The following is a 13,633-nucleotide window of genomic DNA, read 5'->3' on the forward strand; positions in this document are numbered from 1 at the left end:
GGAGCCCCTGGCACTAAGAGACAGCATCACTATGATCTTCTCCAACTCCAGTGAAGCTTCCACCATCTCTTATAACCAAATCAACCGCTTTGGTGATCAGTGCCAGTATCTGCACTACAACGTCTCAGTTCAACGCAGCAGCTTCACGTTTGATGTGGGGAATGGCTTTGAGCTCACGGGGTTTTTCCTCTACACATCCTGTCAAGACTGTGTCGTGATGCAATGGAATGTAAAGTCAAGGATGGGGGTATCTAAAGACTTGTACCTGCTGAGCAGGAGGAGGAAGGTGGAGCAGGAGGAGATGGACGAGTTCAGGGCTCAGGTGATCTGTTCTCTGCTGCCTGTACCTGATGTGATGGACCCCACCAAGGAGGTTTGTCCAGAACAGCCCGAGAGCCAACCAACAGCAGCAGCAGCAACAGCAGCAGCTCACAATAAGGAGACAACAGTGCAACAAGAGGCTTGAGGGACTTTGGTACATTTTAACATGATATTCATTCACAGATTTTATGAAAAAAAAAAAAAACGTCATTGAGTGCTTTGTACACTCAATGCTTTGCTTTGCTCAATATTTTCAGATTCCTTACATTTATCTAAATATCCTGACTTATTGGGTGATAAACCCTATCAATATTATTTGTCGTGGAGAGATGTCACCCTTAAATCAGCCCATGGTGCAGCCAATACTGCATGGTATGATGGAATTTATTTTGGTAGGATGTCAACTTATGTGCTGGTTCTGTGTTGTCATTTAGCAGACATGCCACTGATGTAATACAGCTGACAGTTTGAGCAATGTGTGTGAGCAGTGTTTTTGTGTTTGTTTGTTTTTTTCCCCAATTCGTGGACACCTGCCAAATTTTAAAATGTACTAAGATTTGGCCAAATAGAAAAAAAAAAATTGATTTGACCACAAAAAAGTAAATAGGTTTATTCTGTAGATTATACCTTGGATTGTAACTGAAAACATTCTTTGAAGACATACTAGATGTTTGTAATTATACCTACTGTAAATGTAATAGAAGATGTTAAAGCTTGTAATCTAAGATATAAGTGGACGGAATTAAAGTGTGCAATGATATAATTACATCACCCTCCTTATCCCTCTGGTACACTCTTTCATTGACTTGCACAGTGTAATAATCAACCTGTTGCTAACTAATTGGATTAGTACTATACATTTTCAAATCCACAACAACAGGGTAAGCCTCAAGCACACGTGTTAGTGCATGCACGCATGCTCATTCTTCTGTATGTATTAGTGAATCTTTGCTAGTGTTAGCATGGCATGCAAATATGGGTGTGCACAAACAATGTACCGAGGGTGTTAGTGTGCACCAGGGAGGAGATACAGGCAGCGAGGCACTAAAGCTGTGAGAAAAAGTGATTCCTTTTGTGTTGATTAAACATTGGTGGCCTGAAACAACAAACGTGTGTATTTTCAGAATGTATGTCTGTCATTTGGAAAGCATCTTCAAAGCGTTTTGTTAACAGGTATGTGCAACAGTATTTTCAAGTATTCTGTGAATTACTCTACTTCTGCTGATTTGAAATTCTTGTTGTTCTTGACACCAATATGATAAGCACAGCAGACAACAACTACGTATGTTATAGAAATGATTCAGCTAAGCCTGGTGAGACCAGTTTTTACTTCTCTTTACTTCTTGCCACAGTGACTAAAGCATATCAAAGTAAATGACTCTAAAATGTGCAAAGAACAATGTCAGCAACCATTAGATAGCAGCAGAACTAATTCTAATGAGGGAAGAAGTTGGCTGCATTTATTTAAATTCATTTGCATTTTTGTCAAATGCCCTTAGATCTTAAACTACCTTAGGACACCACTGACCCCAATAAAGGGGGGCAAGTTTATTTGTACGGCCTGACGCGGATGTATTTTTTAATGATGATCATGATTTTGCTGTTCATTTGATAAAATGAGCCCCTTTGTAGATAATGAGCAAAATATATGCAAGTTATGTAATGGATTTTTCATCCGCAATCTCTTGCAACCCTACTTAACCAAACTAGAGAGTTGGAGAATATTTGGTTAAATTCTGCAGGCTTGTTCTGTGTATCTTAGAAAATAAAACAAAACAGCATATCATATTAGATATATAATGCCATTAGTTTGTTGAAGCAAATGTGCATAAGGGGTATGTCTCATTATGGCATGCCAGAGTTTACACTCAGTGTAGTCAGATTACATTACCATGCCTCAATATGAATCAGGATTTTGTTTCACTACTGTAGCATTGCGGGATCATCGTATTAATTGATTTAAGCTTGTTTGATTTCAGCAGGATTTCAACAGAATGAGCAGGTGTGGGTGAATAAAACTGTTTAAGCACAGATTTGCACTATATTGCTTCCCAGAGTTTAAACCATTACAACAGTCGCCTTCTCACTGTGACAAAATGCTCCTTCACATGCTTTATTTCACAATGAAATTTCATGTTGTGAGTGAAATATTATGATACGTTTATGAACTGTATAAGAATGAATCTGTCAGCATATGGTCAGGTCTGAACTATTGTACAATAAGGCTTGTAATAGTTTGCCAAGGTAATACCTGGAATAATACCAGGTAATATCTGTAAAGCTCAGTTAATGAGCTGAGGTTTTGTCTCGTTTAGAGACACTGATAACTTTGTGGGAATGCCAATTACCCGAACCCCCCAACCCTCTCTCCTACTCATACCCCATGAGAAAACAGCCAGCCTGGCAGCAGCCAGCGTTCTTTTCATAACGGGCAGTTATGGAGCAATGGAGTCAGTGGCAGAGTCCACTCTAATAAGCTGTTGTATGACACAACAAAAATATGTTAATCATGTATACAGAGGACAAGAAACATATTTATATTTTAAGAATAGAAAACAACTTTAAAATGTTTGGCAGTTCATTTGGTCAGTGGCAAGTGGAGTACACAATGGTGTACTCCACTTGCAATGGTTGGTTCCCGAAACCAACCATTGTTAATTGTAAACAGTGTCTGTCATAGCTCTCATGACTCAGTGTTCGCTGACTGTTCTTATCCTAATTTATCCACATTAGGCCACATTGTTCTGCCGTGGTATCTACACGCTCTGCCGTTATTATTACCACAGTATTCCCCATTCTTCCTGCCATGTCATGCTGTCAGTCCTTATTATCTGTACATGAAGTGGGAGATGTGCTGTAACTGTCTATTTATCTATCTATCCGTCCCAGTTCATCAGAGACTAGTCAGCCCAAGTGATGTGATCTACATTCCCCTTAACAATCAGTCACAGTGTTGCAGTCCAGCCTGATGGATGGGAACGGGAGTTTGTCCGAATGAAGGCTGAAGCTGAACAGAAGACGAAATATGAGTTTTGTGTGTGTGTGTGTGTGTGTGTGTGTGTGTGTGTGTGTGTGTGTGTGTGTGTGTGTGTGTGTGTGTGTATGTGTCTGCTTGGTACTGAGCCATTCTCGAGCATGTAAGCTGATTAAAGGAAGGTGTGTTCAGCAGAAAACTTTATACGTTGCACAGTGGAGTAGAGTAGCTACTACCTGACAACCAAGGCCAAGCACAACAGACTGCTTGTCATGCAATAACTAGAGCACTCAGTAAGACATTAAAGAGATAGGACATGAATGCACTACACACTAACTGGATCGTTGCTGCTCTAATCCTGCACCAGATACCATACACATTTTTTTTTTGCATAAACCCACAGAGGGGTAACAAATTAAAAGAAAAACCAACATAAAGTGTCATAGTAATCCTCCAGAACAGCTTCAGTGCTCTGTGGCATAGATTCTCCAAGTCTCTGAACACTACTGGAGGTATTAACGCCATGCTTCTGAAAGATATTCCCTCATTTGGTGGTTTGAAGATGGTGGAGGAGGGTTCTGTCTGACATGTCACTCCAACGTTCCACAGATGTGGTTAATTGTTTTGAGATGTGAGGAATGTGAAGGCAATAGCATCTGATTCATACTCATATTTCTACTCATTAAACCATTTTTGACGGTCTGTTTTTGCATGATTCTTACAAAATGCATTGCTATAGCACACGGTTTTTCAATCTCTGATTGCTAATAGTTAAGTTGGCATTATAACTCATAAAGTAGACAAAAAAAGTCCTGTCATGTGAATGCAAATGCAATTTGTCTAGAAAAAGAAGTTAATGTTTTTATTTAATTTGTCTTTTCATAATTTCTTTTAAAATGTGTGTTCCTTTCTGCTAGCTGTAACATTGCAACACAGGTTGAATGAGGTATGAAAAGTCAGCATAGCACTTAGCATTTCAAAACAATTCCACAGTAAATGTCACAGTGAATACAGATGATGAGTCATTCCCTTGGTGATATTATGGTAAGACATTTCATCTCCGCTGAGATATTGGGATATAAAATGGGTGGCCATGCTTTTTGTTGAACTCCGATAATCGCTCCATTGTTCCCCTCTCCCCTCTTCTCTGCTTTCACTCAGATTGACTGGCTGGAGGCCAAGCACCTGACTGCTCCAAAAAGTTTTACATCAGCAGACTTGTCACCATGGCAACAAAGCCTGTGGCCTGGCAGGAACAGGGTCCTGTCTACTCACTAGATGAATGGGTCAATGAGTCCTGGGCACAGGGTGAAGTAAGTGCAACCATAAGCCAAAGCTCCCCTCCGCAAGACAAAAAGGCTCCTAAAGCAGAACCTGAAGAGGACATAGATGTCCTGGAGCATGGAGCGCCAGACAAAACTCTGGCAGAGAGCCAAAGGCTCTCCAGAACCGAAAGAGTTGATGCAACCAAACTGGAAAATCAGGACTCAACAAGAATTTGCCTGTGCACCCCCAGGGAAACACAAGAAGTTGTGACAGAATTAGAACAAGTTTGCAAAAAACTATTGGAAGTATTACAGGCTCAGGAGGAATCTGAAAAGCCTGCTGGTGTATGTGAGGATGCTTTCCCACCACCACCTCCTCCCTTCAGTGACTTATCAACAGACGAATACTTTGAGAGAGAGGGTTTTTCCAGCCTGGAGGGCGAGGTGGCTGAGTGGATCAGTGATGTTGAGATCATCTCAGACCCTGCAGAAGATCTTATATCTCCCAATAAAGAATGGGCAAAGACAACTCAGCTCACTGAGCTAATTGATCAAGAGGTAGATTCAACATCTGAGGAGATGACAGAAGATAACATGGCAGCAGAGGAGAATGACACACAGCTGCACTTTTTATCAGATGGTTTTGACAACAGTGAACGTGAATATAATACATCAGGGGCTGCTCACCATTTTCCCTCCGACAGTAACAATTCAGAAGATGTTTATGCTGTGCGCTCCCCTCCTTTTGCTGATGAAAGTGAGGAAGAAGAGGAAGTGAGCATGAATATTACATCTTGCCAACAGCAATGGGGTACATTAGATATCAGATGCAAGCCTTTCCAACCCTCATATTCTGCCAATGTCTCTGTTTCCACTGAACAAGACCCCACCTCAGCCCTGCCTGCAGTTCCCTCAGCTGAACAGCAGGATGAGCTATTGCCCCAAAGTCAATGTGGATTTGCCCTCAGTGGAGCAAACCAGGAAGCTGCACAACAGGTGCGTGGCCGTGGCTCTCCACCTTTGTCGACCGTTGCCATGGAGCTGTCCAATCAGGGCGGGGCAGCTTCTCACGGCTTTGGTTGTGTTGTATCTGTGAGAGAAAGGCACAGTAGGACAAGGGAAAGGACAGAGGCAGAAGGCAAGCAAACAGGTCGAGAGGAACGGCAGGAAGAGAGTGGACTTGAAAGGAGCAAGGAACATGGCAGAGGACTGTTAAGATATTCAGAAACACTCCAAATACAAGAGGCTAAGACAGAAATATATAGCTGTGGTGTGTCTTTTAAATACAGCAAACACAACAGAATGGAGAATGACTCGTGTGATGATAGCCAAAGTGACAGTGGAGTATCAGCTGACTTCTCTCCATGCAGCACTTTGGAGGGCAACTCCACCATCTCTACAGGCACTCCAGCGACTGTAAGCAAAGAGACTCCGATTGAGAGGGAGATCCGACGGGCTATAGAGCGTGAACACAGCCTGAGAAGGTCCAGAGGGCTTCGGAATCCACCCACTTCCCCAGAGTATGTAGAGATTCCTTTAAGAAAAACTATTCTTTGCCAGTCGCTCACTACTAAGTCTGAGAGATGTCAAGGCAAAGACAGGCAGTTTGCAGGCAAAAAAATGCAGCATGAGATCCTTGAGGAGGCCCAGAGGGAAGAGGATCTGGTCAAGCTTGGGAAAGTTCCAGGTTTCTATGACAAAGGCACAGTTCGCCAACTCAAAGAGAGGAAACAGCTTTTTGAGGCCTTTCAGAAACCCAGTGACTCAACTTTGATTGTCTCAACCAGGAGTAAAACTGTGTCCTGGTCCTCAGCCAGTGACATTTCAACCCTGGAGAACCAGGAGGCTATCTCATCAGAGACATCCACCATAGATGCGTTATATGTGGAGAGGAGACAGAATGTAGACCTGCTAAGTCCCACAGAGAGCCTCAACTTGACCAAAGGAGGGGATTTGATCAACTCAACTCTACGAGGACTGGACTTCTCCGAGGGGACCTGTCGCCAGGTCATCATCCTAGAGAGTAACCTGAGTGTCCCAGCACAGAAGCTCTACCATGCCAAAAGAGAGGCAGAGCCTGTCACCACTGTTGAGTCTAGAGGTCCAAACATCTCATTTACCGAGTTTGGAGGACATGATGGGATTAACGAGAGAGAGCAGGAAAAGGAGGAGGAAGAGGTTGAGGTGGTAGCACCTAAGGAGAACCCCTTTTTCAAGCTGCGCTCCTCAACAAATTTAGTTAAAGTGGAGCAGGATATCCGGGAGACTCAAGAGAGGGAGAAGGAGCTTCGGAAGCAGAGGATCAGCCTGTATGGGGAAACGGGCAGAGCAAAAGGAGGAGAAGGAGGGGGAGGAGGGAGGCCAGCCATCATTGAAGCAAAGAGTCCCACATTGTCTTCCTCCTCACTGAATGGACTGGCTGTTCCTGACATACCTGGCTCATCACCCAGGAGGGGAGCTGGACCCTCAGCAGGTTCGTGTAGCACTAAGCGTTGGCTTATGGGTAAAAGTGTGTGTTGAAGGGGTAAGATTTATACAGTTTGCACCCACAAGCTGCCAAAGACAATGTGTTTGTGTGTGGAAGCTTGTGAGTATGGATATGTGTGTGTTGAGATGATGAAAACCCCCTGAAACAGCCCGGTGAGCACATTATTTTGTTTTTCTCATGGTCAGTGAACAAAAACCTCAAAACAGCTGTCTAAACCAGTTATAGCTGTTACTAGCAATAATTTTGCACTGGCAACCAGAAGCTGGCCGACAAGAAAATAAAATTCTGTAACTCCACAATAAATGTTGCATCTAGTCTGTCATATTAATTGCAGAAGCTGAGATGAGGAAAAGTCCTGAGTCATGTCTCAACACTTTTTGTGTCAGCAAGAAAGGAGCACATTGGAAGAGTCCGATTTTGAGATGAAGTCTAAATCCAGCACTCAAAAAGTGCATACAACTTGTTTTTAGTTCTTATGGTGATATACAGTTAGTGTAGAGACTTTTGACAACAAGAGTAAATGTCATATACAGTGCTGCCTAAACAGCCTATTGAGAGGACAGGTTATCAATGTCTATCGCTTTGTGATTTCAACTTTGCTGCCACTGTGTGTATGTGTTGTACAGCAGTGATTCACAACCAGGTGTACTTTTACTTCAGGGGATCCTTCTCCAGTTGCCAGGGGGTATGTGGAAGGTTTGTGAGGTCAGTTTGAAGCAAAATATATAAGTTATGATTTGATTAAACATATATATATCCACATACTGAGTCAGCTTTAATACCTGAACCCTACATGTTGAAACTGAGAGTGTGAAAACTAGTTAGTCATCAAACAGTTAGTTACATCTAAACAGCTAAAAGTAATAGATAGGCAGTTCAACTAGTTAGTTAAAATTCATGGATGAATGACTGAAATAGCCAAAGGTAATTGATAAATTTGGAAACTGCTAAAAGCAATGGATAAACAGTTGAAATATTTAGCTGAGAGTATATTGGATAAATGGAGAAAAAAAATCTAAAAGTAACTAATAAAGATATCCAGTTGAAATAGCTGTAAACAAAGAATAAATAAAAGTCTAACTTCTTTTCCAAGTGTAGTGCACAAATGCAAACTTGAGCAAACCTAACAGTAAACTTATTTTAACAATACACACTTTTATATAATTATTAATGTTAAAGTACATCAATTTTAAAAGCAATTCAAATGATCACATTTGGAGTATGATGGGTACATCAAACAAAAAAGATTGATAACCACTGACAGAGTAGTGTTGTTGTGTGTCTTTTCTTGGCAGGAAAGGATGCAAAAGTTTTTTTGTTTTGTTTTGTTTTGTTTTTTGTGACTGTATTTGAACGAAAGTGTCACCAGTCCTCGTAGTTTTACAGCAGTTTGACAAATTGACCAGGGTGTGCCACTACGGGACCTGAATGACCATGACTCAGTGTTGGGAAATGAACAATTGTGTATTGTTTTACAGACAATGAGTTGTATAACCTTTTTATATTCCTTTATTTCGGATGCCTACTTCTGTTTCTATTTCATAATGTTCATATTCCATAAAACAAATTTCTCCACCATAAATCCCTCCGGATTCCTCTCTGTCTCCTCTCATTTCTCTCCATGTTCACTCTTAATTTGAATCAAGGAGGCCTTTATGCTCACATTGTGGAGCACAAACAAAATCACAAGAAGACCTTTGCCTCATTGCCTCCCTGCTCTTGCTCCTCCAGCCTTCACCCACTTTTTACTCTCTCTCTCCCTTGCAGCACACCAGTCAGATGCCAGGTTGGGCACGTGGCCTCCGGCTAAGGTTGAAGAGGAGAGTACTACCCGGCAAGAGGTGAGTCAGTAAAGCAGTTCTCCCATTGCAATGAAGTTTAGACATCACATTTTCCTTTATGCTACTATTTGCTACGAGATTCTGAAAATTTGAACACGTGCAAAAACACCAGGTTTCCCAATGCTACTATACTGTTAAGTACTTTTTGCTCCAAATTAACACACCAACACTACCTTTTTTGGGCATACTTGATAAACGACATGAAAATGTAGGCAAATCCCCTTCCTGAGTCTCCCTCGAATTCACCTACAAAGATATCAGGTTCCACAATCAGGAAGCTTCTTTAAATAAGAGTTCATACAGTATATGAACTGCAATGTAGCTTTGGGGGTTGAATCAGTCTCACAGCAGCCAGTGGTCCAAAGAAGAAAGGATCCTAGGAGGATGTCAGCATCTCTTCTGCACCAAATATGGGCCACAAACATCTGATAACATACGGGACACACAGTAAGGAGCTTATCTTTATAGATAAGGCAAGAAGGCAAACAGCCCTGAGATTGGGAGAGAGGGAGGGGAAGTCAGAGTCTGTAGAGAGGGTTTGTGTGTGTGTGTGTGTGTTTGTGTGTATGTGTGTGTTTGCAGTCAATAGTGGAGAAACAGGAAAGTCAACTGACAATCCCACTGATTTTTGTTACCTGCCTTGTGGGTCTCGCATCTCTTTGAAACTGCGGTATCTCTGATTAAAGTTGAGTGCCGCTCCATGGTTTTAGCTGTTTAATTCAGTTTGGCTTTGATATGCCGGATTTCAGCTGCACGGTTCACTTTGACATTAGCATTAGCAACACTTTACTCTCTGTCCTCTCACTCGCACATGCATTTCTCCCTCTCTCTCCTGGTTGGTTATCTGCTTTCAGCACAGACCTGGTTTCAGATTACAGTTCTGGAGTAAACGGAAGATTGCAGGAAAAAATTGGCCTCAGTTGTTGATTTAGTCATTCTGCACATGGCCTTGGATCACAGTCACATTAACCTCCCTCTGACTTACAGAGCTAATGATGATCATCCAAAGACATGTCCTGTAGAGAAAATAAATTCATCCTCTTTTTATCTTTTTGCTCATTTTTTCCTTTGTTGGCTTATTGGTCTCATGTCCTGCTCCCACACATCTGGTGTTTCTACTCTTTAATTCTCTTCCTTTTTTTACTCCCACGATCACGTAGAACTTTCTGTCTACCTCCTCTTTCACCTTGCAATCACCACTTACTCCTGCTGTCCTTTTTTCCCTTTACAACCAGGTCCTCCAGAGTCCCAGGACCCCCAGACAGAAGACCCCTTTAGTACAGCGCTGGGAGTCAGGCCTGGTTAATGGACACAACAAGGAAGACAACTGAGGAGATGCTGACATAGCAAACTGAGGGAGATGGGAAGGTTTACAGTGACCTGTAGTTTTTGAAGTTAAGGGTTGAAAGACTATCAGATAAAAGAGGAGAGTTGTGTACGGAAAGTGGGAACAGACAAGAGGAGGGATCAGTGATGAAGAGGAGGAAAGATTGAAAATGTGAAATAAGAAAGGGGTCCTGGATTTAGGGCTAGAAACGGGGTCAGGAGGATTGGGAGCAATGAAAAAGTTTGGTGGTGGACTGAAAACCCTAAAAGGAGTTCTTCAGGGAGGAGGAGAGAAAGAGAGGAGGATGGGGGCCACCTATTAGTGGATGAGCACCTGGCCTGCTTCTGGTGCTGGAAACTACTACCGAAACTAATGAATGTAAAATGGCACAACAGTAACAATAATAATAACAACTATTATTATTATTATTATTATTATTATTATTATTATTTGTATGCACTGGAGAAAAGAAACATGTAAATTTAATAAGAATGGGATTTTAAAACTTTAATGATAAACTATTGGATTTTTGTAATATTAATTAGTTATTATTTGTTGATGAAAGTAGATAGGGTGTCTTCACCAGTTTTGATGATGTATTACAATTAGTTATTACACCTGTACAATCTAATGCAATCCAGTACGATAGCCATGCACTAATCCAACCTTTGTGTAGGTCACTCTTTTCATTTTCTATTGACACTGTCAGAGCGTTGTTGAATGGAGTTGTTGGTCATTTCAGAGGCTGTGTTAGTGGTGGGGTTGTTTTTGACTGCATTAACTAGATCTTTTTCCAGTACATTTACATACATGAAGAGGCAGAACATAACAACTCCCAATAAGTGCAAATTCGATAACAACTACAACTTTGGAAATGCAACTTCACAGAGACAGTTTACTGTAGGGTTATTTTATTTGATCATATTGTTGGTGTTTTCATTATAAACTGGTAAGGCTATTGCAAAGGTCTTAATCCATGAATAGCTACTCCTTCTGTTACTTTCATGCATCGCTACTGAAAGCTGGATTATAGTGCAATAAGGAACCGTCTTAAAAGAAGTGCAAAGGATTGCCGAGCTGAATGATGCTACATAATACAAACCTAATGCTTAAATAATAGCTGCTCTGTTGTAAGATTTGTAACGTGGTGCAATAAATTATGTACGTTGGAACAAAACTTGATGCACATATAAAGGTTTGTCCCCTTTATTCCTTTATATTTGGTTCAGACTGAGTCAGTGTACAGTCAGTGTTATTGTACTAACTCATCTACCACAACAATCCAAGATTAAAGTCGTTGGGGTGGGATGAAAGCCAAAATGAAGCCATGTCAGTTCTGTAACCATGTGCTCTTCCCAGTTTCTCTTAACACAATGCTTTTCTTTTTTTCTCTCTTTTTTTTTGACATTGGCTTTAACACATCAGTGGCTTTACTTCATCAGTATTTCATGATTAATGTGTTATACTGGCTATTTATGTACAAATAATGCATATAATCCTTTTGACTGCCAAAGAGTCATTCACATGCAAAGAAATGTACATTATCTTATCCTACCCTAGTGACAGTACTTACTGTATTTTTAAGTTCAGAGAGGTATAACTTCCTGTTAGAACTGACACTAGTCACAGGATGTTTTCGCCACAAGATAAATGTCACAGATCCTTTGAACAATTACTACCTGCCTTATGTGCCGTCTTTATTTGGGTCCGTCACACTGTCAGTGGTCAAAGAGAAATGTGTCACCATGGATACAGGTTTGGAAGATGCTGCGTAAAACGTCCCGCTGGACCTTTGTGTGTGTGTGTGTTTGTGTGTGTGTGTGTGTGTGTGTGTGTGTGTGTGTGTGTGTGAGATCACGCTTTAGTGACCTCCCAATTTCCTGTGAATAATTCATCACCTCATTGGACTCCACGCAGCCCAGTGACATTGCAAGTACATTATTATGGTGGAGATGCAGCAATTTAAGTGTTCAAAATTAATAATAAACTTCATTCCTCAGTCAACTTCAGTCATATTGACACACTGAAATGAAATATAGCAAATAATATACACTCCATACAAGACCAAAGCTTGGCACTGCGAATATGGATTATACAAAATACTGGTGTCTGTTTCGTTAACTAGGATAGAGATCAAAGATTTTTTTTTTAAGCTCACACTGTCCAACATGGCAACCTAACCAGCTAAGCAAACTACACTTTCCAGGTTATCTCTCATCCTGATATATAATCTGACTGCTTTTCAGATGTGGTGACCCAATAATAAACCTGCACACCTGTCTATCACCTGTTCAGCTCCAGACTAATTTCCATGATATTTCATTATCACTGTCCTCCAAAGTCCTGCTGGCACGAAGTCATCAGAGCAGCATTGTGTGAGACAGTTGGTGTTCAGAGGATTAGCTGCTCTTATCATGCCTCTTTGTCAAGAGAGCAAAAGTATGAGCGGAAGTGGAGGGGATAAGTATATGTGTGTGCATCGGTGTAATTTTTAGATTTGATATGTGAGCGCAAAAAATTTTCTATTTGTAGTCAAATGAGGGTGAGTGTGTCATATGTGTTTGTGCATGTCTGCAGAAATAAACCTTCCCTTGCAGTGGAGGAATGTAACTAAGTACATTATCTCAAGCACTTTAATTAAGTTTAACTTTTAAGGTACTTGTACATACTTGAGTGCTGCCATTTTATGCTACTTCTGCTTCACAACATGTCATAAAGAAATATTGGTACACTTTATTATGCAGGCCCCTTAATTTCCTCAGAATCTCTAACAAGGTTTGCTGGAAAGAACTGGGTGCTTTGGTGCCAATTATTTGGAAAATATATATTTCCTTGAAAGGAAATGTCAAATTAAACCCAAGAAAATCATCAATCATTATTCGTTTATCATTGAAAACTTTACTTTCCACATATGTTGACAAATTTCCCATCTTTTCATGTTCAGGTGACCGGCTTTGCACTAACTAGAAGACTCTCTGGGTTACGTTGGGAATTAAGTGGAATTGATTATTTGGACATGTACCAAACGACACTGTAGTGTTTCACTCCACTACATTTATTTGACAACTATAGTTACTAGATACTTTGCAGATTACATTTTTCATATAAAATGTGTTATATGACATCTTATAAAATACGATACATCGCTGTAAATTAAACAACCCCACAGTTTATAAACTAGTGAAAATTAGCTTCACGTAGACCAGCTACAACATTAAAGTAACATTGTTAAGTCAAGAGTTTTACTTTTAAATGGGTATTTTGATTTTGGTATTGCTACTTGTACATAAGTATCTAATACTCCTTCCACCACTGTAGTCACATTACCATATTACTGCAGTCATGGAAGACACGCATGAGCCAATAGACCAAGTTTCATCTGTCTATGCAGTCACAACTCGTGCAGCCACTGTAGAA

The 13,633-nt window shown here is 40.8% G+C and overlaps 1 protein-coding gene across 2 annotated transcripts; it reads left to right on the forward strand.

The window, feature by feature from the left end:
* The first annotated feature begins 1,411 nt into the window (after positions 1–1,411).
* si:ch211-207j7.2 lies at positions 1,412–12,001 on the forward strand. Of its 2 annotated transcripts, XM_040147127.1 has the most exons (4): positions 1,412–1,494; positions 4,457–7,033; positions 8,816–8,889; positions 10,125–12,001. In XM_040147127.1, exons 2-4 carry the CDS (start codon positions 4,522–4,524, stop codon positions 10,218–10,220), a joined length of 2,682 nt encoding a protein of 893 aa, XP_040003061.1. In that variant the 5' UTR covers positions 1,412–1,494; positions 4,457–4,521; the 3' UTR covers positions 10,221–12,001. The 2 variants fall into 2 exon arrangements, with proteins under 2 accessions (XP_040003061.1, XP_040003062.1); XM_040147128.1 differs by lacking the exon at positions 1,412–1,494 and having other exon boundaries at positions 3,383–7,033.
* The last annotated feature ends 1,632 nt before the right edge of the window (positions 12,002–13,633 follow it).

The sequence above is a fragment of the Xiphias gladius genome, chromosome 15, assembly GCF_016859285.1.
Source record: "Xiphias gladius isolate SHS-SW01 ecotype Sanya breed wild chromosome 15, ASM1685928v1, whole genome shotgun sequence".
NCBI classification, from domain to species: domain Eukaryota; kingdom Metazoa; phylum Chordata; class Actinopteri; order Istiophoriformes; family Xiphiidae; genus Xiphias; species Xiphias gladius.